This window comes from Danio rerio, chromosome 10 (genome assembly GCF_052040795.2).
Source record: "Danio rerio strain M-AB ecotype USA chromosome 10, GRCz13ab, whole genome shotgun sequence".
NCBI classification, from domain to species: Eukaryota; Metazoa; Chordata; class Actinopteri; order Cypriniformes; family Danionidae; genus Danio; species Danio rerio.
This window is the reverse complement of record NC_141030.1, coordinates 1,892,522-1,918,264: the sequence shown is the minus strand read 5'-3', so window position 1 is coordinate 1,918,264 and position 25,743 is coordinate 1,892,522. Positions and strand designations below refer to the sequence as shown.

Genomic DNA, 25,743 nt, shown 5'->3' with positions numbered 1-25,743 from the left:
TCTGTGATTATGTCTATTAGAGAGTGCTCATAGTCTGAGGCCATGAGAAATCTTTTCACAGTTGTGATCACATGGAAAGAGCCTCCGAGCGGATTTGGGAGCAGGATTCCGGAATGTGGAGGCTCAGATCCTCGAATAAGCTGATCATTTAGACGTCTGAACCTAACACAGTGAAACACACAGCCCATCACTGACCACCACGAAAATGAAACGTACAGCTGAACCGCCCTCACGGACTTTATCCCAGTTTCACATCAGTTCTCTTCACCATCTGTTGCTCTTAATGATCTCTTTGCACAAAAAGGCCTTTCATTAAGCATGCATCAGTGGTCATGTGCACGCTATGATCATATAACCCCGCTGCTTTCAACCACATTTTGGCAGAATCAGGAGGTGTCCAGTTCTGCGGAAATGGGCTGCAGGATTAACAAGATCTACTTTAATCTGTTTCTCACTGAAAGGAGACTAGAACAAGCCTCTGTCGCATTTATTTTAGACTTTACATTTGTTAAAGCATTGAAGTATGTGGAGATTGCTCCAACACTCTAAAAAACGATGAGTTATTTATTTAACCCAATGGTTGAGTTAAACATCTGGTGCTTTGTTGGGTTATTTTGAACCTTTATTAGGTTATTTATTAATAACTCAACCAGTTGAGCTGACTGTTGAAATTCAAATATTTAACCCAACTGGTTGAGTTATTGATAAATAACCTAATAAAGGTTAAAAAATAACCCAACAAAGCACCAATGATTTAACCCAACTAGTTGAGTTATTAAATAAACAACCAAATAAAGGTTCAAAATAACCCAACAAAGCACCAAATATTTAACCCAACTGGTTGAGTTATTAATAAAGAACCAAATAAAGGTTAAAAATAACCCAACAAAGCACCAAATATTTAACCCAACTGGTTGAGTTATTAATAAATAACCTAATAAAGGTTAAAAATAACCCAACAAAGCACCAAATATTTAACCCAACTGGTTGAGTTATTGATAAATAACCTAATAAAGTTTAAAAATAACCCAACAGACCACCAAATATTTAACCCAACTGGTTGAGTTATTAATAAATAACCTAATAAAGGTTAAAAAATAACCCAACAAAGCACCAAATATTTAACCCAACTGGTTGAGTTATTGATAAATAACCTAATAAAGGTTAAAAATAACCCAACAAAGCACCAAATATTTAACCCAACTAGTTGAGTTATTAAATAAACAACCAAATAAAGGTTCAAAATAACCCAACAAAGCACCAAATATTTAACCCAACTGGTTGAGTTATTGATAAATAAACTAATAAAGGTTAAAAATAACCCAACAAAGCACCAAATATTTAACCCAACTGGTTGAGTTATTAATAAAGAACCAAATAAAGGTTAAAAATAACCCAACAAAGCACCAAATATTTAACCCAACTGGTTGAGTTATTAATAAATAACCTAATAAAGGTTAAAAATAACCCAACAAAGCACCAAATATTTAACCCAACTGGTTGAGTTATTAATAAATAACCTAATAAAGGTTAAAAATAACCCAACAAAGAACCAAATATGTTTAACTAAACCATTGGGTTAAATAAATTATTCAACGTTTTTTAGTGTGTTGATTTATTTTAACAGTCTGGAACTAAAATATAATTAAAATAAAGCATTTTTAAATATTTTTGTAAACTATGTTATTTATTTACCCAGCCATAATTATACAATTATTAGTCGTACTAGTAATAATAGTAATACCAGAAAATAAAAAAATTACATTTAATCAAAATAACCCAATGCATTGGGTTAAAATAACCTAGTTTAGAAGGTGCTACAATAACCTATAGTTGGGTTGTATGTTATGGTATTTTTAACCCAACTATTTTAACAGAGTAAAAAGGTTTGAGAACTACGAATTGATGTTGTCATGATTACAGTTTCGAAGTGAACCATGGTAAATCTTCTGACGGTTAGTATTACCGTTTCAAATTTTGTTTATCAGCGTGATTATGATTTTGATCACTCCAGGTATAAATACTGTCTGTCACACTGTAAATATCTAATTGCGTAAAGCTGCAATGTTATGCATGTAGACAGTTTATATACACTACCTGACAAAAGTCTTGTCGTGGATGTCAGTTGTAAGTAACATAAATAATAACTTGACTTTTAGTTGATCATTTGTAAAAGTGAAGGTGGATTTTTCTGATGGATCATCTGTTGAACTGCACACCGATCATCACTAACACTGCAGAAGACCTACTGGAACCCACATGGACCAAGATTCTCACAGAAATCAGTCAAGTTTCCTCTCAATTCCTTCATGTTCATTCATTCATTCATTTTCTTGCATGTCTTTGGACTGTGGGGGAAACCGGAGCACCCAGAGGAAACCCACGCGAACGCAGGGAGAACATGCAAACTTCACACAGAAACGCAAACTGAGCCTGGGCTTAAACCAGTGATCCAGCAACGTTCTTGCTGTGAGGCGACAGCAGCACCCACTGCCTCGCCCTTCCTTCATGTTGTCCAACACAAATCGATAGTTAAAACCGTTTTAAATTTAAGTTAAATCGTTTTTACGTTGAAGCAGATTGAACATTAAACATAAGTTGAGCATAAAGTGAATATAAGTTGTCCCTAAATAAACTTAATAGTTGTGCGGATTCAGCTAAATTTAAATAAGTAGTTTGAACAAGCAGCGAAGTAGAATTTACAGTAACTTACTGTAAATCAATTGCAGCTAAAATACTGTATTACAGTTACAGCACCATGCTGTATATCTAATGCGATGCGATCGCGATGACGCAGCGCCCTTTGAATGCATCCTTCGGAGGATGCAGCCTCTAAAATAAGATGCAATTAAACATTGTGTCATCGTTAACAGTACACCAACACAATGCCTTCATGTTGTCCCAACACAAATCAATTCCATTCACTTAATTTTTCACTAGTGGACTGAACATAAATTCTCCAAAGAAATGACAAGAATTGTGTTGTTTCAGCTCATTTTAAACAAGTATTTTGAATGAGCAGCAACTATCTTTTGTTTTTTACGTCTGTGCTGCAGGAAGCTGCGCGGGATTTCACCACAATGGTATTGAAGTTCTCTTTGTGTTGCACTTCAGTCGTATTTAACTCAATGAATTGGTCTGGGAATGCAAACCAGATTATCTGCGTGCAGCGCCCTGTAAAGCTTCCTGTTTTCTGAGCTTGATGTAAACAGGAAACTATCCTTCCCTGCAAATAACACTGTTATCCAATTATTACAGATGACTGTCATTGCTCTTCCGAACAGATGTGCGTGTGTGTGTGTGTGAGAGTAACTGGCCTGGACTTTAATTTATAAACATCATTTCACTCCTCACACATTTTCTATTTGGAATAACCAAAATATTTTATATATATTTTGTTTTTCAGTGAATGGTTTAACTACGGTTTACTTTTAGTTAGTCAGTTATTTAACAACAGAGGTTTTTTAATGAATTACTTTGAATTTATTTCTGCGTATTACATAGCAGTAAGTCCAGAAGATTTCGCCATTGTTATGGGAGCTATAACATCAGGTGTGTAGAGTTACTGAAGTTTGCTCTGCGCGCTTGCGGTGTTTTTAGTTACTTCTTTGGTTTGGTGCGTCAATCTTATCAATGCTATTATTAAAAAAAAGGTAATGATTCACACAGTGTCTTTTAATCACCTGTAAAATGTAAGAAAAATAAATAAATAAAAACAGTACGATGCAATTGAGTGCGAATCATTACCGTTTTGTGAGCTATAACATCAGGAATTACTTTGCTCTTTAAATAGCAATCATCTCCCTCCTAAATAAGCAAACCTTTCTGATCCGACAGAAACGTTTAAAGGTAAAATTTGTTTTTCTAACAAATAAGATAAAAATTACAAAATTAGATCTCTTTTCATTGAAAACGTTGTTACGTTGTCCCCTGTAATCTCTTATTGCAATAATATATAGAGAGATTTAATATGGGGAAAAATTAGGTCTTTGCATCAAAGATATTTTCTCACCAACAAGGTCAAAGAAGTGTCTGTTAAATTGATGAACAAATTTCATTTATTTATTTTCTTGTCGGCTTAGTCCCTTTATTAATCCGAAGGCGCCACAGCAGAATGAACCGCCAACTTATCCAGCAAGTTTTTACGCAGCGGATGCCCTTCCAGCTGCAACCCATCTCTGGGAAACATCCACACACACATTCACACACACATTCATACACTACGGACAATTTAGCCTACCACCTGTACCGCATGTGTTTGGACTCTGGGGGAAACCAGAGCACCCGGAGGAAACCCACGCGAAGGCAGGGAGAACATGCAAACTCCACACAGAAACGCCAACTGAGCTGAGGTTCGAACCAGCGACCCAGCGTCGTTCTTGCTGTGAGGTGACAGCACTACTGCGCCACTGCCTCGCCATCAACAAATTTTTTCCTATAAAATAATTTTTGAAAAAGTTTCATGCTAATGTTGATGTAAAATGTTCATTTTGTCAATTTCATACAGAAACTTTTTCATTTATTTCGGGAGTGTAATTATGCTGTACAGTTTTGGAAACATATTGGCTCATTCATTAATGATAATATACAACACAATGTTTCAGTTACATTTAAAGAAATTATTTTTGGTTATGGCGAGGCAGTGGCGCAGTAGGTAGTGCTGTCGCCTCACAGCAAGAAGGTCGCCGGGTCGAACCTCGACTCAGTTTCTGTGTGGAGTTTGCATGTTCTCCCTGCCTTCGCGTGGGTTTCCTCCGGGTGCTCCGGTTTCCCGCACAGTCCAAAGACATGCAGGTACAGGTGAATTGGGTAGGCTAAATTGTCCGTAGTGTGTGAGTGTGTGTGTGAATGTGTGTGTGGATGTTTCCCCGAGATGGGTTGTGGCTGGAAGGGCATCTGCAGCGTAAAAACTTGCTGGATGAGTTGGCGGTTCATTCGGCTGTGGCGACCCCGGATTAATAAAGGGACTAACCCGACAAGAAAATGAATGAATGAATGAATTTTTGGTTATCATGAATCTGCCTCTACTAAGAGAAATGCTTGTTTTGTTATAAATTTAATTTATTTTCTTTGTAAATTCCATAATCACAAATGCAAATTTACTAATACTAAACCATATTTTCCTGTTTTTCTGCAAGAATTTAGTCTTTTTAAACATTTAATTTCATTATCTAAAAATAAGAAAGCAAACAGAACTATTTCAATTTGTTATGACCCTCAAGTTTATATCATGTTCTTTATTCTTTTTTTTCTTCTCTCTTTCTCTATCACAGTGTTGCTCAACTGGTGGGTCGCGACCCAAAAGTGGGTTGCGGGAACATTTTCAGTGGGTCATTTTGAGTGTGTGGTAAAAAAAACAACAACAAAAGTTAAAATTTTTACTTATTTTGCTTATACTAGACTTTTATTTTGAAATGCGTGCCCGACAACCCTACTGTTTGACATCTGGAATTTCATTTAATTATAGCAACAAATATGTCGAAGCCCAAGTATGACCCGAACATGTAAAGTATGGATATATATATATATTGACGACAAATAAGACTTAAAGCCTTAGTGTCATATGTAGTGAGGTGCTCTCTAAAGAGAGCATGAAACCTTGTAAATAAAACAACATTTAGAAACCAGAAAACATGTTTTATTAACAGTTTATTATTAACAGTATTTGTCAATTTTACTTTGTAATAATTATATTATTTGATCCATTTTGTTAAATGACAGCAATAAAATAGTGTTTATTTGTAAGTCTTGGTGAATTTCTTATTTATCTGTCACTACTTGTGTATGTTAACAAATAAATACAAATGAAGTATAATTCCCAAAACTGTATTATAGTTCCCAAAAATTTGGGTCGCGGCTTGATGACCATGTAAAAATTTGGGTCCCATGGCCAAACCAATTGAGAACCCCTGCTCTATCATATCTCTTTTTGATTGACAATGTAATTCATATTCTGTATTGTACATAAATATTGCTACAAACTTGTCAACTGTTTTTTTTGCAAATAATAAAAAAAAATGTGTGTGTGTGTGTGTAAGTTTGTACCTTATATTCCTTACATTGTGGGGTCTGAACCCTGAAAAGCATATCTTTGCTCTCCGTGATGAGTGCGAGATCTGTTGTGGAAACAGTCACAAACACAACGGGATTGTGTATTGGCTTTCTTGTTTCTTTGTCCTAAAATCCCTCAAAAGAGGTTAGTGAGTGCATCTGGCACACTGTCCGGGCCGTCTGCCACAACTCGCACAAATCTGTTGCAGCTGAGGGTGAAATTCAGATGAAGTCGCTCACCGAGACCAGAAGAAGCTCGGAGGAACGATGAAGCAATTAGAGCCGATCACACCGACACAACAGAGCTTCAGCTGTCATTTAAAGAGACACACCTTAACCTACATCTCAGCACACAAGTCACTTTACCAGACCAAACATGCTCCAGATGCATTTGCAGAGGATTGAACTGCTTTTTGCACAGCCTCAACACTTTAATCAAACACTGAACAACAAGAGAACACAATTCACAAACTTCTCCTCTGGTTTAGAATACATTTATTAGATTACAGAGGATTTAATAACAATATAGTGCCTAGCTAACTAGTTTAAATTATAGAAATGTTCTTGTAACGTTGCCATTAAGTTGTAAAAATGTTGTGTTTAACATTTACGTTGTGTTAATGTTCATGTTTGGTTATAACGTTATTCAACACGTTTTACAACGTTTCATTGCGCTGTTTAATGTGTTTTCAGAACATTATTGAAAACGTTATAAAACTTTGCGTTATATATATAGTAGTTAATAAATAAACGGTACATTACTTGCCCAACCTGCATTTTCATTTACTTTAGCGTTTCAAAAATATTTAAAAATTGAAATAAAGAATAACTGTTTATACATCTAAATAACTGTAGCTTTGTATATTTATATATATTTAAATTTTATTTATTTATTTATTTATTTTGCTGCTCATATGTTTTAGTGTTTCGTCCCTTTATTTTGTAGTGACTGGCTTTAGCCGTTTGGTGTAGTTGCTTGTATTGTCCTGAAGGGGGCGGGCCTTTGTGTCACTTCCTGATCCGGGGAGGAGAAGCGCGTGCGCTTGTTTATCCTGTGTTTTTATCACGAGCTGCAAATTATACAGGTAAATCAAACTAACAAATACTGATATATTCGACATCTAAGCTGATTTGTGCACAGAGGAAAAAACACTGACACCATTATTCCATCGTGTTCGCTATTTTCTGAACATATGCCTCAACAAAGGAGCTAGCATGCTAAAGTGATTCTGTTTTATTGTTCTGCAATGTAGATATTATATATTTACACGTTATGGCTATTCAGCTTATTAACACATGTTTATATTATCGCAAATGAATTAATTTAAGTGAACATTTGGAATTGTGTGCGGAATTGGCAGGATTAGAAGAGCTGAGGTATGCTAGCACTGTTAGCAGCTGTCATGGCTGCTCCTTTCATTTGCATTTGACTCCTTTATTGATAAAAGACTGTAATATAAGAAACAATTGCACATTTTATTGTCAAATACTCGCATGTTTTATAGATCTGTTATTTATAAAGCTCATAATATCAAGAGTTGATGTATCAGCTATATATCTGCTCATAATAGCCTGCTTATAGCAAAAGATTCTTGAGACAATTGAGGTAAATTAGGTTTTATATTCGCATATTCGCTAATTTATGAGCAAAATGGCAATTTGTGACACGTTCCTTAGATTGTTTACAATGTTACTTTGAAAATTCAGTCCGAAATTTCATGCAAGTATGACTTAAAACAGCATTAGCACTGTGAAGGTTGTACTTCTAGTCATTATAGATGTAAAGTTGCTTTATATTCGGATATTCAGACATTCTGCTTAATAATATAATTGCAGAAGAGTCTTGTTCGCAAGTTCTAAATTGGGAAATCATATTAGCAGCCACTGACTATCAAAGTACAACAGAGCAATTCCATGCAAATGTCAACCTTGCCATGAAAAGAAAAATGTTTTCACCAAAATAGCGAAACCATTTTCATTTTTTTCTATAGGCAAGTGTTTTACAGTACTTTAAAATACTTAAAAATATCTCTGTCAATGTTTTCAAACTATTATATTTGATTTACCAAAGTCACACAAATGGCAATTTCACATCCATAATGAAAAAGTGTTACATCCATAACAAAGCTTTTACCTAAAAAATGCAAAAATGTCCAAATAAATTAAAACCAATCATTTTTGTTTAATAAAAAGCCAACTCTGATCCTTTTGATGAGCATTATTTATTTTGGGTTGTGCATTTTAATTCACAGAATTTCTACAAGAAATGTTGTATACTGTAAACTCGCAGACTTTTTTTTTGGTCACATCCATAACACATGTCTATTTTCCTCATTTAAAGTAGAACAAATGTTCACAGATTGAAATGTTTTGATCCCATAACTCTGAGGTTTGTTTTTTTGTGAAATATAAACAGATGTTTCAATATAATGTTAACATACACTTTCTCTGTACATTTATGTTTAAAAGTTTTACTGCAAATGTCACGTCCATAACGCTAGAATCAGCCAACAATATTTGGTCAATTAGATAGTGTTGATGTTGTTTTGAAGTCATACTTGCATGCTAATTCTGATTGAATATTCAAATTAGCATGGAAAACAATATAGAGACAGTTAAATGAACGAATGTGCGAATATTCACAGTGAGTGCACAGTGAGTATATACACAGTGAGTGCAGAGAGCAGGTAATGAGAGAAGATTTTCCTCTATGTAATCACTCGCGGATGTTGGGTTATATCGGGCGGATACAAAGAAAAGTGTAATAGGATGATAATAATAGTATAAAATATGTGTCACTAAAACTTGGGCGGACGTTAATATACCTGTTCAGCCCGCCCAAGTAAAGTCTATGTGTGGGAAGCACTGCAATATGTCAAAACGAGATGACAAAAGCATCTACTGTAATAATAGATTGTGTATGGCAAGATGGGTCAGTCAAATGATCATTTAAATGTGGCTTGCAAACGTTATTCAAATGTTTGGTGATGGATTTGCGAAGCGTCAGGCCCTTTGTCCTGCATGTCTGTTCAGGTTGATTGATTCTCCTGTGTTTCTAAGTTTTCAGACTGTGGTCCTGAAGAGGATCCTGTGCTGGCTTTCTTGAACTCGACATGTGCCGCGTCCGGCAAAGTTTAGAGTTGTAAATAGAAATTTTTGTAGACGGACGGACTAGAGTTTGGATGTTCTGAAAACACCCCTGACGTGGAAAAAAAAAAACGCTCTATTTCCTCGAAGGCTGCAGGTTTTGCGGAGTTTAAGCCATGTCGGACGGACGGATCTACGTGGGAAACCTTCCCATGGACGTCCAGGAGAGGGACATTGAGGATCTCTTCTTCAAATACGGAAAAATTCGGGATATTGAGCTGAAGAACAACAGAAGCACCATCCCGTTTGCCTTTGTGCGATTTGAGGACCCACGGTGAGTCGCACGGCCTCAGAGAACACAGGGGACGAGGCTTTTTCTGGTGTAGAACGAAAATTAGGAGCACTTTCCTCTCTTCCTCTAGGGATGCGGAGGATGCCGTCTTTGGAAGGAATGGATATGGATTTGGAGACTGTAAGCTGCGTGTGGAATACCCTCGTTCTTCTGGATCCAAATTTAGTGGACCTGCAGGAGGAGGAGGAGGACCAAGAGGAAGGTTTGGACCCCCGACTCGCAGATCTGAGTTTCGGGTTATCGTGACGGGTGAGTTTAGAGGTCGATGCTACAGCTAAAAAAATGTATTAATAAACAGACAGATCGATTTGTTTACTCGCCCTCATGTTGAACACACATGCAGATATTTTAGTGAAATCTGAGGTTTCTGTTACTCAGTTGAAAATAAATCTATATCCCATTGTAATGGTGCAACAAATCTCATGGTTCGGATCACATTATGGTTTTTAATTCACAAATCAAACCATTTTTTGGATCAGCCAGGAGAGAAATGTCATTTGCTTTTCATTTATTACAAAAACAGCACTGCAAAAGCTGTAATTTAATTAAAAATAAATAAATATGGGTTGTATAAATGATGTTAGAATGAAGTAATTAGCTGAAAATATTCAGCTGAATAAAAATAAGCTAAAATATTCAGTGAAAAATGATAATGTTAAATGTAGAAATCTAACATCATTTGTACAGCCCATATTTATTTATTTGTAGTCTCATCTTCAATAAATGATTCAGTTCTTCACTCATAAATCTTCATGTTTCATTGCTAGATGATCATTTTTAAAGAATTATTCAATGGCAGATTTTTTATGGCTGGTTGTCGCCACCTACTGGTTAAATAACGTAACTGCTGCCTACAACTTTCGTTTTTGAGCATCAAGTTAATGTGCTTATGACAGTGATTTTAATCTTTACCATAAACATCAGTGACTTTATCTAAACTATAAACTGTTCTCCCAGCACTTCCGTGTTATTTGACTTTACCTTCATAACGTACTCAGACTTAAGACTGAATCTCTTTCTTGATTTTTGCATTTTTCAAACAGATCTGAAATCAGCGATTGGAAGGATAAACATATTTAATAAATCACCATCATTTATAATTGATGTTGCGTGGGTGTTGAGATCCTGATCTTTTAATGATTAATCGTGCAGCTTACACTGAATGCATTAATGCAGGCTAAACAAGTCGTGACAGAAAACACCTTTAATATCCGAAGAAACCCACCACATCCCCTATAACCCAGCACAACTTCTTTCATCATCATTACATTTGACAGGAAAGTCTAAATGCTTTCATACATGAAATTTGAATGGCACGAGGGGGATCTCTCTGAGATCGTTACAAATTTAGGATCAATCTACTAGTAAACAAAATGTATTTATCCGCGGGTGTTCAGACGCGTGGGTTGTGATCCGTACGAAACATAGATCAACCGTGAATCGTTACACCCCTATTCCATTGTAATGTAATGTGTATTTATATAGTACATCTATCATGAGTAGTCATACACCCTAAGAGCAGCCACAAAGACCGTTAGACCTCGGTTTACAGTATTACCGCGCATAATAAAAGATTAGTAAGGCTCAAACAGTGTCACCAAACTGATGGCTTGTGGCTAAACCATTTTGAAACTAAATGCCGTATGTGTAGCATTAGGTTTGGAGTATTTTCATCTCTCTCAGTCACCTTTTTGTTGCACAATTTGCAAATTGCCTCATTCGTGTTTACCACCTCTCGCTTCTCATTCGGTTGAAACCCGAAATACTGCCAAACTGCAGAAGTTGTGTTCTTTTTCGAGACCACTTGGTGGACTCACCATCTTTCCCGTGATGATAACCTCGTATAAGCGTACACAATTTTAGACATTAAATAAATTATATTTAATCCTTGTCTCCTATATAAGAGCATTGTTTTTTATGATGGTATAACGCTATTTTTTTAGATCACCCTATCCGCTTGTTAAGTGTGACGTCACACGAAGTGGCTTCTGCATCCAAGCGCTCTATTAAACTGTATGGGGAGACTCATCAAATGGTAATAATAAACGTTTACAAAGTGCAAAAATGCTTTCGAAAATCACGATCGCAATATATATATATATATATATATATCCTTGCCTATTATTCGATGTCCAGAAAGTGATACATTTTTTGTAAATTGTTAAAATTTTTGTATTTTGTGATGCAGCAAGCCCAGAGATTGTTGTGTACACTATGATTTTATTAATTCATATATCCATTCATTTATATTATATTAATTTATTAACTCACTTTAATGTTTGATATGATTAAAAAGTGGTCATAAACGAATATTTTCTCCACTGAAATGAGTAGCAGCTTGGACCCGGAAACAGTATTACATACATAGGACTTAACAAACGAATTACCGCTCAAGCCTAACAGAGTCAGGACCTCGGTTTAACGTCTCATTTGAAAGACTGACAGTATAGTGTCCCCTTTACTTAGGACCCACACAGATCGCAAGTTGAGCGCCCCCTGCTGGCCTCACTAACACCACTTCCAACAGCAACCTAGTTTTCCCATGTGGTCTCCCATCCAGATACTGACCAGACTCAGGCCCCGTTTACACTAATGCGTTTCTGTTTTAAAACGCATAAGTTTTGCTACGGTTACGCCATCCGTCCACACTACGCTGGAGTTCTCGAGCGCCGAAAACTGACTGTTTTGAAAACGCTGGAGAAGTCGTTTTCATTCTGAAGCGCTGCTGCTCCGTCTCAGTGTGGATGAGGGAAAACGGAGACATCTGAAAACGGAGGCGGGGCTGCTGAGATTCGCTACCTGATTGGTGCTTTTGTGTCATTGCGTATCCTTCCCTTATTCGTCAAGCCTCTATCACATGACTATAACCATGGCTTTAACGCTACCGGAAGACAGCAGACCAGCCTTCACTGTAAACAACAACATGTGCACAGAAATGGGAGCGTTGTTTGCACTATTGTCTGTTTTAGGCGGCATTGTGCAGTTATTCATTTGTTACGTTTAGTAACAACTCGACCTCGTCGTCTGTCCACAAGAATACCTCTCTTGCTTTCTTTGCCATCGCGTTCATTGTTCAACCGGCGTTTGTCGACTAACATTAACCAAATGCCGAGCGAGACACATGCTTCCTGTTTATACTAGAACGCGCATGCCCAGAGTGCGCGAATGATCACGTGATATACGTTTTTGGTGGCGAAGTGTTGACGGAGATATGTTTAAAACAATAGTGTGGACGCGGATCGTTTTTGATCTATAACGTCTTTTTAAAACTAAAACGCACTAGTGTAACGGGGCCTCAGTCCTTCTTAGCTTCAGGGAGTAACCGGTCTTGGGCTGCAGGGTGATATGGCTGTGCCAACTATCAATAAAGGATAGTTCACCTTAAAATAATCAATCATTTATTCACTCTCTCTAAATTCTGCAAAAATGTTTGAGTATTTTGTGAACAGTTATTTTTTTAAGAAAGTTTGAAATCAATATTTATCGACTTTCATAGTATTTTATTCCTGCTGTGGATCTCAAAAGCTGCTTGTTTCCAACATTCTTCAAAGCATCTTTTTATCCTAGACTTTTATCCCCTCCCTGAACCCAATATATTTTATTTTAAGAAACATTCAAAATATTATGTAACAGTAAACATGTCAGGCTAAGTAACTAGAATGAATCATCAACTTCTGCTGTTTTCATTAGTTTAAAACTAGATTTCTTTACAACTTAAAAAGGCGTCTTTGCAGATTTTCCTTTTCTTTGGATATAAAGCAAGCCACTGCACTGTGCAGGTCGATAGCATGCCTGGGTATTAGTTTATAAGCTAAACAAAACTAAATAAAATAGTAAAAACGTAAAAAAATAACAACAACAAAAACTTGCATGTACAGTAGGAACGGTATAACAGAAAATGTTAGCAGTTTTAAAACCTTGACTTTTCCAAACCATGGTAACCCTTGAAACCGCTTATCATCCCATGCCTACTGACTTCCATAGTTGGAAAAACAAATGCAGTGAATGCAAATGGCTACGATGTCCAATAGGGCTAAACAATATATCGTTTGAGCATCGATATTGCAATTGTGTATCTGCACTAGTCATGTCATACGATTATATTATATATATATAAAATGATTAAAAGCTGTTATTTAAAGAAGCATTTATGCAGGGATGACCATTAGGCCTGTCTCAATAATCAATATCTGCACAACACATACACATGAGCTAAATCATTTTTAATAATGCAATATTTATCGCCCGTACATTAAAATAAATTTAACCACATTTTAGCTGATTGTGCGACATCTCTATCTCTATTGGAGATGTCAGTATAGTTAAACTGAAGTATATTTTCATGTGGGTGTCTGTCATCTGAAAGTAGATCTGCTACTTTTTTCTAGTTCTTTTTTACCACTTTTGTTGACATTTAGTGTTGTTTGTTTGTTTGTTTAGGATATGCATTGTCACATTCTGATTCAATACCTCATTATTAAATAGTTAAAATTACTATAAATAAATGAAACGTTCTCAGGAATAAATTATTATCTGTTCTTTGGAGGAGTGTTCTTGCATTGTGGTGCTATTATACCGTCAAAATGGTCTTAAAATGACAATAATATTATTTATTGCAATACTTTTTGTTGCTATATATCGCACCACAAAAATAGATATCATAGCAGGCCTAATAACCATGTTATTTTACATTGGATTGTTCAATATCTGTACTTGAATACTGTTAGACTGCCCAGGAAACCACAAAGCACAGTTTATTCCACTTCTATTTTTGCCCTGTCGTACTTTAGGTGTTTGTAATTGTTATATTATATAAGATTTGATCATCTCAGTCGATATAAATGAATGAAATATTTCCAAATAGAGCTATTTGAATTAATTATATTCATATTGCAATATATGTTGCAGTAAAACAAAATATGGCAATATCAGATTTTTCCCAAATCGTGCAGCCCTAGTTTTAAACTATCTTCATTTGTGTTCAACAAGATTAGTGTTAGTAAATGATGACCGAATTTTAATTGTGTAAACTATGCCTGTAATGTCATTTTAAAAATGTATTTGGACTTTAAATGGAAGGACTGAAGCCTTTCAGAAAAACTGTATGCGCTGCAATGGATAAATCATGTGTGCTGAATAAAATCTAAGTGAATTATCAATTTAAACCACCAAGAAATTACAACAGTCTGTTTATTATCTCATTATTTAATTTATATGGGAATCACTGAATTGTTCTCTTTACACATCTGTTGCCGTGCATATGCATTTTAAAGGGATCCGTCACCCTAAAAGGATAAATACCTGATCATTTAGTCACCCTGCTTGCTTATACATCTATAGTAGGTAAACTATGTGTCCCAGCAATCAGCATTCTTCTAAATATCTTCTGTCATGTTCAGCAGAAGAAAGAAACTCATAAAAGGTTTAAACCACATGAGGGTGAGTAAACGTTGAGGTAGTTAAAATTTTTGGGTGAACTATCCCTTTAACACACATTTACAATTTGTTGTATGTTAAATAAGGCAATGCAGTAGATTAGTGTGGATAAATGTCCTCATGTTTTCCATGCAGGTCTTCCTCCCACTGGCAGCTGGCAGGACCTGAAGGACCACATGCGGGAGGCCGGAGACGTGTGTTTCGCAGACGTGCAGCGTGACGGTGAGGGGGTTGTGGAGTTCCTCAGGCGGGAGGACATGGAGTACGCACTGCGACGTCTGGACAGCACAGAGTTCAGATCCCACCAGGTGAGACTCAATTGTGAAACGATCTGATTCTGCGTTCACACCAGACGCGGAACGCGCATCAAGCGCGAGTGATTTCCATGTTAAGTCAATGCAAACGCGCGAATAGACATCCTGCGGCGCGATACGCGCGAATGGGGCGAAGCGAATGACTCGAATTGCACAGTGCGAATACACTTAACGAGTGTTTCGCGCGAATCTCTCGAGTTCGAAAATCTGAACTTCAGCGGACATTCGCACCGCGTTAACCAATCAGGAGCTTGCTCTTGTGGGGGCGTGATTGTGATGTAGAACCTGTTGATGGTGTCCTGGGGGAAATCCTCCAGGCGACACCGACAACAAGTCATCAAACTGGGCTTGGCTCAGTCAGAAGCACCGCTGAAAGCCTCCGTGATCCAGCTTCAGTTTCTTGAGGAGTTTATGAGCTCACAGAGCTGGATGCACCTCTGAAAGGATGTAGTGGACTCAGACACGGCTCTAAACGTATCCACGCTGTTTTTCAGCCTTCATAAAGCACATAAACACTGTTATTTTCTTCATGAAATCCATGTTAGCCGTTTAGATATGAAGCTAGAGTCACCAGGCAGACAGAATCCCTGCCCATCACGCGAATCCGCGTCTGTTTTGAAGTGAATTTGACGCGCGAATAAAGCGGATTTGACGCGCGAATGAAGCTGGGTTTGACGCGCGGATAAAGCGAGTAAACTCAAATGTTCACGCGGCAATTTACGTGCGAATATCACGATTTATCCGCGCTAACCTAACACAGATCAAGTGTCAATCACAAGTGATTGCAAAGACACGATCAGTCATCCTGTGGTGTTTCCTAAATAGGCTAGTTAGGTTAATTAGGCAAGTCATTGGATATTAGTGGTTCGTTCTGTAGCCAATCAGGGAAAAAATCTTAAGGGGGCTAATGAAATTGGCCTTAAAATTTGTTTTAAAATGTAAAAAGTGCTTTTATTTCAGCCAAACTACTACAAATACAAATCTCAGAGGAGGGCGAATAATTTTGATGTCAAATGTTTGCATGTTTTTAAACGAAAAGCAAAATAAAGCGTAAAAAAACTGGTGTGGGATCAGTATCTGCACTGGCCAATACCCAGAATGTTTTGATATAGATGGATCTGATCTGAAACGTATCTTCACCATATTGTCCTCCGTCATCTGTATTTCTGTCATCAGTGATCGCGATTGTTTTGGGGTTTTTTTGCAGGGAGAGACGGCCTACATCAGAGTGATGGAGGAGCGAGGCACAAGCTGGGGCCGCTCGCGCTCTCGGTCCAGATCTCGAGGACGATACACGCCTCCGTATCAAAGCAGAGGGTCACCGCCGCCCCGCTACCGCTCACCCCCGCGCCACATGACCCGCCATAGCCCACCGTCCCGCCGGCCGCCGCTCCAGCACCACAGCCCGCCGCCACGCCACTATCGATGAGCGCACCACAGCCCGTCACCATGCCCTTGACGTCTCTTGATTTCGTAATTTACATTCCATTGTAGGAACCCGAATGGCCTTATTCATCGTTTATTTCATGGAGAGTGTGTAACCGATGCGCCAGCGACGCTTGTCGGAGATCTGAAGATGAATAACCCGTTTAGTCCTTTGTGATTATTTACATGAGGCAACAAGACTAAGGATGTGCTGTTTAGTACTTTATCTGGTCCATTTCATTGACATGACAGTTTTATTGCTTTGTGGGGGGTTTTTATATATAATTTGAGCAGAAGGCTGAAATTTTAAACAGAAGTTTCTTTATTGAGTCTCCCCGTGTGATTGTTTCTTGTTTTGTATCGTGAGGATTGTATGCTTAATTTTTATTTCTTTTCTTTTTTTCAATTAAAGCTTTGAATCGGAGAGACTGAATCGAGTCTTTTTTTTGCGCATTCGTGTTTTTCACAGGAGAAATAGAAACATTACAGATAATGGAAACTTATTTATAAAGTATATACACTACCTGACTGAAGTCTTGTCATCTAGCCAAGTTTTAGGTTCAACAAATAACTTCTAGTTGATCATTTGGTGTCAGTAGTGGCTTATATGAAAGGCAAAGGCCTCTAGATTTACCTTTGAGCACAATAAAATAAGATTATGTCTTGATGTTGACTGATTTCAGGACAGTGCGGTCTGACTCTGCTCAGACTAAAGTCTCATCACTGAACAGAAATAATGTCCAGTATAGAATATAAAGTCCTTGTCCGTAGTGTATGAGTGTGTGTGTGTGTGTTTCCCAGTGATGGGTTGCGGCTGAAAGGGCATCCGCTGCGTAAAAACTTGCTGGATAAGTTGGCGGTTCATTCCGCTGTGGCGACCCTGGATTAATAAAGGGACTAAGCCGACAATAAAATGATGATGAAGTTAAAATGTTAAATTAATCCAGATTTTGATTTTAGGCCAAATCACCCAGCTATAATATATCGCAATGTCAAAGTTTTCCAATATCATGCAGACCTACCTTTTATAAAACAAAACAAGCCTTAATACAGTGGTTCTCAAACTGTGGTACTTGTAACACTAGTGGTGCGCGGAGGAATTGCTGAATAATTTAAGTAAAAAAAAAAAAATGAACACACTTTTAACCCTTTGACACATACAACACCAATGTGATCAGTAAATTGATTTTAATAGGCTAAAACTTTTATTTTATTTTCTAATGTTTGTTATGTATTCCATCATTTGAAGCTAATCTCCTCCATATATTTGTAACAGTTGTTGTTGAGGGATTATCCTGTATTTTTATGTCCCAATGTTGACAGGTATCGTTTAATCACTTGCTTTTGTGACATACAAAGCCCATAACTTGCAATAAGCAGATCTAATTTCTAAAGTAAATATGTAAATCCAAATCATACATTTAATGTTTAGATTTCAAACACGTTATAAATATGTGCAACATCAATTACAAAACCTTTCAAAAACATTTTATATATGGATAAGATCACAAAAGAGGCCCAAGGCTGCTATATATTAATACTTTACATTTAAGTACAGCAATTTTCTTTTTAAGACCTATTAATTTTTAAAAGACCTATTAACCTTTTCATTTCTAATTAACTTTTAGAAGCACATTTTAACCCTTTCAAGGCAGGCGTTGCTGATTTGCATTAGTTAAAAATTAACTACCTTATTACTCCTGATACAGTTTACTCAAACGTACCACTGCAGGACTTTGTTGTCCATTAGCAACAAACAGTTTCCCAACTTGCTCACCATATGACACACACACACACACACACACACAAAAAAAAAGTTCTTGGAGTAGCACATGACAAAGTGACTTGGAAACATGACCTACTCAATGAGGATTTGCGATATTGGGTTTGGATCCCATATTGTTTTTGTTGTTGTTCTACCACTGAAAAGCAATTTGGTACATTGTTTGAAAAGTTATGGTATATAAAAATAAAAAGTTATGGTTCATATCATATACAGTCGTCAGTGTCTAATCACCACACTGAGCCAATGTTGCAAAACTGCAACATCCCAGAATGCCTTGCATGTGAAGGTCTCTCTCTAAAAAAAATTTTTTTTAAAAAGTCAGAATTCTATTGTTCTACCCCATATGATAATTTTCCCCAAATATCAGATTTTTCCTGTTTCTAAAAATTAATTCGAGTCTGAGAGGGTTAATTTAAACATTACTAATTTTTTTAACCTGTAAGCACAGGGCAGTGTTAATGTTCAAGCTATTTATTATGTTTAAAGTTGCTGACAATAATAAATAATCATAATAATAGAAATTAATCTGCCTCATTTCTGAACTGTCCAGAGCTTTAGCTGCTTATTTAGGCCTACTACGCTACTGTATTTTAACACTGGTCGTTATGGTGGGACTATTTTTTTCTGAGGTGGTACTTGACGGAAAAAAGTTTGAGAACCACTGCCTTAAAATGTACTAAATTATATATAACACACATAAAATAGACAATTCATATTTAATCATTACATGCATTTCATAGATAACACCTTCAAAAATCATCTGCAGTCGATTTGCAAAAGGCATTTTATGCATGTTTGAGTTCACCAGACATTTCAGAACTATCATTCGGCAAGCTTTATTTCAAGTTCCAGAAAGCTTTGATTCTCCTACTCATAACTTAAATCTGTTAATTATCTCTTGAATTATTTATTTAAATATAAACACCATTACACTCCCTCTTCCCAATATGCTACAGTGTCCAAATCACGGTTATGGAAGCAGAAATAAAACAATTGCTCTCATCTACGATTAGTCTGCAATGAAAATAAAGCACCCACACTTCATCTGTACACCGTGCCTTACTCTACATTAAAAATAATAATAATAATAATTCAGAGGCACATGAAACCCAAACACACAGCTGATCGAATGAACTGAATGCATTTCCCCACATGCCAAACGATCCCTCTTTTATAATGATTGAACAGGCAAATAACCAAATGTAGAGTTTTCAGTCTCATCAATGTGCACTTAATCCAGATGTCCATCAGAAGGCCAGCGCTGCAGTCTTTGCGTCCTGATGATGGCGCCACATCTGTCTTTATCACATTAAAACAAAGATAACCCAACATCAGTCACAGTGAGATGAGCATCAGCTGTCTGCTTTCTCGCTGTTCGGGCCCATGAACTCCACACCCTCTATAGGGATGTCCTTCTCCTTGATGGCTTTCTGTAAATTAAAAGTAAGTGATTTAAAAACAACTAACACACGTTTAAAGATCGTCCGTGAGCTCTCAGAGTTTGTTAATCACTCGTAGATGAAATCATTAAAACCTTGACTTTTCTAAACCGCGGTATATCTTGAAAACAGTTATCATCCCATGCCTAGTGCAGGGAGTGCTCAGGAACTCAGACTGGGCCGAAGGTTTACCTTCAAACAAGACAATGACCCTAAACACAGATATAATAACGGAGTGGCTTCACAACAACTCTATAATGGCTCAGCCAGAGCCCTGACTTAAACCCAATTGAGTATCTCTGGAAAGACCTAAAAATGGCCCACCAGTGTCGACCATCCAACCTGATGGAACTGGAGAGGACCTCCAAGGAGGATTGGCAGAGGTTGGACAAATCCAGCTGTGCTGTGTGTACATTAATGAGGAAATGAATGAACATTTTAGCAAATGACTGCATGATAACAACGAGAGAAACATTTAAGGGGGTCTGAATACTTTCTGTACACACTGTGTATCGCATTGATTGTAAATACTTGTGTTTAACTCATCTGGTGACATTAATTTTACTTATCTTTACACAAAAGTCCATGTTAAATAGCAAAAGAGGTGCAGAAAAACTATTACCCATGGCTAAGTACAAAATACACCAATTATGACTGCTCAATATGACGGATATATCTAAAAAAATGTGCTTTATATTCACACATTCAGATTTTCTCCTTAATAATATAATAAATAATGACAATAATGATTAATTATATTTTCACAAATATGCAAAATAACACAGTTAAAAACAGAATGCAAATATTCAAATTAATAAAATTGAATATTCATGACAGCAATGTAAGAAAAAAACTAAACATTATGGTCATATTTGTTCTACAGCCTGTCATTTTTACAATAATGATTTATTATATTTTCACAAATATGCAAAATTCATAATGGTGCTGAAAACAAAACGCAATTATACAAATTAATTAAATAAAATATTCATGAGTGTATTATGACTTAAAACAAAAACAATTCTTAACGTATTTATTATACAGCCGGTCATTTTTTTGTCACGTCAATATATTTTCACAAATACGAAAAATGTTAAAAACCCTGCAAACTATGCAAATATTCAAATTAAAACATCGAATATTCATAAGCGCAATGTGGCATAAAAGCGTTACATTTATTCTACAGCCTGTCAGTTTTAATCACTTCAATTAAAAAAATGCCAATAATGACTTATTAGATTTTTAAAAATTTGCAAAATAACACTAAAACAGAATGCAAATATTCAAATTAATAAAATTGAATATTTATGACCGCAATGTGAAAAAAAAAAACTAAAACAATTTTCATATTTATTCAACAGCCTGTCATTTTAACTTACTTCGATAAAAACGACAATAATGATTAATTATATTTTTACAAATATGCAAAATTCATAATGGTGCTGAAAACAAAACGCAAATATACAAATTAATTAAATAAAATATTCATGAGTGTATTATGACTTAAAACAAAAACAATTATTAACATATTTATTCTACAGCCGGTCATTTTTTGTCACGTCAATAAAAAAATGTCTATAAAGATTTACTATATTTTCACAAATACGAAAAATTTTAAAAACCCTGAAAACTATGCAAATATTCAAATTAAAACATCGAATATTCATAAGTGCAATGTGACATAGAAGCGTTACATTTATTCTACAGCCTGTCAGTTTTACTCACTTTAATTAAAAAAATGCCAATAATGACTTATTCGATTTTTAAAAATGTGCAAAATAACACTAAAACAGAATGCAAATATTCAAATGAATAAAATTGAATATTTATGACCGCAATGTGAAAAAAACTAAAACAATTATCATATTTATTCAACAGCCTGTCATTTTAACTTACTTTGATAAAAACGAAAATAATGATTTATTATATTTTCACAAATATGCAAAATTCATAATGGTGCTGAAAACAAAACGCAATTATACAAATTAATTAAATAAAATATTCATGAGCGTATTATGACTTAAAACAAAAACAATTCTTAACGTATTTATTCTACAGCCGGTCATTTTTTTGTCACGTCAATAAAAAAATGTATATAAAGATTTACTATATTTTCACAAATACGAAAAATTTAAAAAACCCTGCAAACTATGCAAATATTCAAATTAAAACATCAAATATTCATAAGTGCAATGTGACATAGAAGCGTTACATTTATTCTACAGCCTGTCAGTTTTACTCACTTTAATTAAAAAAAAGCCAATAATGACTTATTAGATTTTTAAAAATTTGCAAAATAACACTAAAACAGAATGCAAATATTCAAATGAATAAAATTGAATATTTATGACCGCAATGTGAAAAAAAAACTAAAACAATTATCATATTTATTCAACAGCCTGTCATTTTAACTTACTTTGATAAAAACGACAATAATGATTTATTATATTTTTACAAATATGCAAAATTCATAATGGTGCTGAAAACAAAACGCAAATATACAAATTAATTAAATAAAATATTCATGGGTGTATTATGACTTAAAACAAAAACAATCCTTAACCTATTTATTCTACAGCCGGTCATTTTTTGTCACGTCAATAAAAAATGTCTATAAAGATTTACTATATTTTCACAAATACGAAAAATGTTAAAAACCCTGAAAACTATGCAAATATTCAAATTAAAACATCGAATATTCATAAGCGCAATGTGACATAGAAGCGTTACATTTATTCTACAGCCTGTCAGTTTTACTCACTTCAATTAAAAAAATGCCAATAATGACTTATTGGATTTTTAAAAATTTGCAAAATAACACTAAAACAGAATGCAAATATTCAAGTTAATAATTTAAATTATTCATGATTTAATTGACTAAAATTTAAAACAATTATGGTGATATTTATTCTACAGCCTGTCATTTTTACTCATTTCAATTAAAAAAAATTATACAAAAACCAATTATAACTGCTCAATATGACTATATATATCTTGGATATATCTAAAAAAATGTGCTTTATATTCACACATTCAGATTATCTCCTTAATAATTTAATATCAGAGCTGTATTGTTTGCAAACTCTAAATGGTGAAATCATATTATCAGCCAAATGACTAGCAAAGTACAACATTGTTTACAGCCAATTAAATATTGCTAATGTTGTTTTGAAGTCATACTTGCATGTGTCACACCCAATATTCAAAGTTGCATGGTAAACAATATAGGGAACATGTCACAAGCTGACTTTCGGGCCGACACACACTGCTACTGTCTAGATAGGGAGCTCAGTGAGGTTTTAAGACGCAGCCACGAGTGTTTATGTATTCCAATCGCCCTTGCGAGCTGATTAACAGATGTGACTGTTCATATAATACACGTATACACCGATGAGATGGGTTACCTGAACACACGTGTGGTATTTGTTGAATAGCTCGCTGCAGGGATCCGCGCTTCGGTCTCCCTTCAGGAATTTCTCAGCAAACCAGCGGTTAAAGCACTGGTCATATTCGCGCTTGAGCTCCGTGCAGCCCTCGCCGACACTGTTCATCTTCACGCACTTCTCACACACAGTTTAGCGTATTAAGCTGTCGGTTGATATTTCACTGCCTATCTCGCTTGACTTTGCCGTTTTACCACCGGGCTCTCTCTCTCTCGCGCGTGGCGCAGGACGATGACGTCACACCGGCAGTCGCATTTAAAAGTCCTCAAGGCAAAACGGGACTTGTGACAAATCATTTCACGCCCTAAAATATGAACGTATTAAAGCCAATATTTAGTAAAGAAACATTTAATTATTTAATACAGAAACATTAATTAACTAGTAACAGATTTCTTTAAGGAGAGCACTTTGATGGATGTTTTTAAAAAGAAGTTTAAGCTTTTTTAATCACATAACAACATAAAAAACATCATATTTAATGTGTTTAATGTTAAATATTTTAATTCATAAGTTTATTTATTATGTCAGCTTTAAAATTAAGTTATTATGTAATATGTTTTAATCTATATTTAATGAATACATGGCAACAGTACGAGGTCTTCGCTGTTGCATTTTGCGCTTCAAAATGCACCACACATTCTCTATTGGAGACAGGTCAGGACTGCAGGCAGGCCAGTGCAATACCTGTATCCACTTCCTCCGCAGCCAGGACTCTGTAATGTGTGCAGAATGTGGTTTTGCATTGTCTTGTTGAAATATGCATAGGAGTCCCTGGAGAAGGCAGCAAATATTGTGCACCAAAATCTCGATGTGCTGTTCTGCATTAATGGTGCATCATGGAAGTGCAAGTTACCTTTGCTAAGGGCACTGACACAACCCCCCATCCTGGTTTTTGGACTGGTTTCTACTAACAGTCTGGATGGTCCTTGTCTGGATGGTCCTTTTCTTCTGAAAGTACTGATTCATCTGAGCACAGTACATGTTTCCACTGTGTGATGGTTCATCCCAGATGCCTCCGAGCCCAGGGAAGTTGACGCCGCTTCTGGACACTGTTAACATAGGGCTTCTATTTGGTACTTGTGTATGTATGTATTGTGGTACTTGACAAAGGGTTGCCAAAGTAGTCCTGATGGGTTTCTGATAGATCAGAGTTTACGGTTGTCAAGCTTAGGCTTGCGCCCTTGTCCTTTACGCCCTGAAATTTGTCCAGATTGAATCTTTTAATGATATTATGGCGTTGAAGGTGAAATATCCAAATGGCAAACCTGGCTATATATATATATATATATATATATATATATATATATATATATATATATATATATATATATATATATATATATATATATATATGTATGTATATATGTATGTATGTATGTATGTATGTATGTATGTATGTATGTGCATATATATATATATATATATATATATATATATATATATATATATATATATATATATATATATATATATATATATATATATATATATATATATATATATATATATATATATTTATTTATTTATTTATTATTATTATTTTTAAGTAAATAGAAAGCTTTTCTTTAATCATATTAAGGGGGTAATTATTGCATTATAATTAACTATTGCACATGTTATTATTAACTTATAACAATAAAAACAAATAATTATAGCACAATGGAGTTCACTGCACATTTAAATTAATCTGATCACAACAATTAATTGACAGATTTAATTCAAGCTTGCTTTTTTGTAGCTCAACAATAAAACAAACGGCAAAAGGTTGCGTTAAATTAGAAAAGACGATCTCTATTGAGGCAATCCCCCCATCCCCCGACCTCCCCCTTCATTTTTACATTCTTCTCAAATGTGATGGCGGGCCAAATCAGGAGATGGGTCTGGCTGCAGACCTGGTGCAGTGCAATCTGGGCTGCATCCAATGCTTTTTAAGGGGCTCACCTAACCCCACCCATCACAGTGACGTCACTAGCTCCATTTGAGTGCATGGTGTCTGACATTGCATCGCTGAGTGATGCAGTCACAGCTTGCATCATAAAGGCTGCATCCAGATACTATTGCAAATCAGAGGTAATCATGAGCCAACTTTACCCCACGGGTCCTATATTGGGCATCTCTGGTCTAGATCTAAGTCTCGTACATATATTTTCCTACTAGTTGTTAAGTAAACCACAATAAATGAGCAACGGAAAAAACAGTCAACACATACATTTAATCAATATTATAGTACAGATTATAGCATATGCAGCACGCAGTCCTGACGATAAGTACTTTCACAGAGTACAATAAAAAATATATAGGTTTCCAATACAATTTCAATTCTGTGTCTTTAGTTGTCTGTAATTCGTGTCACTGAGGCTGTGCGCCGAATAAATCGATCAGCTGACGTTATATCGTTTTTTTTTTACAA

At 35.7% G+C, this 25,743-nt stretch overlaps 2 protein-coding genes across 3 annotated transcripts; one reads left to right on the top strand and one right to left on the bottom strand.

The window, feature by feature from the left end:
* The first annotated feature begins 7,001 nt into the window (after positions 1 to 7,001).
* srsf9 (serine and arginine rich splicing factor 9) lies at positions 7,002 to 17,098 on the top strand. Of its 2 annotated transcripts, none has more exon segments than NM_001312899.1 (5): positions 7,002 to 7,136; positions 9,289 to 9,472; positions 9,561 to 9,739; positions 15,062 to 15,234; positions 16,448 to 17,098. In NM_001312899.1, coding segments are annotated over 4 exon segments (732 nt in total). In that variant the 5' UTR covers positions 7,002 to 7,136; positions 9,289 to 9,314; the 3' UTR covers positions 16,670 to 17,098.
* Positions 17,099 to 19,092: 1,994 nt separating this feature from the next.
* On the bottom strand, positions 19,093 to 23,593 carry triap1 (TP53 regulated inhibitor of apoptosis 1). Its single transcript, NM_001159820.3, is given in 2 exon segments — positions 19,093 to 19,881; positions 23,295 to 23,593. Coding segments are annotated over 2 exon segments (225 nt in total). The 5' UTR covers positions 23,442 to 23,593; the 3' UTR covers positions 19,093 to 19,803.
* Between the last annotated feature and the right edge of the window lie 2,150 nt (positions 23,594 to 25,743).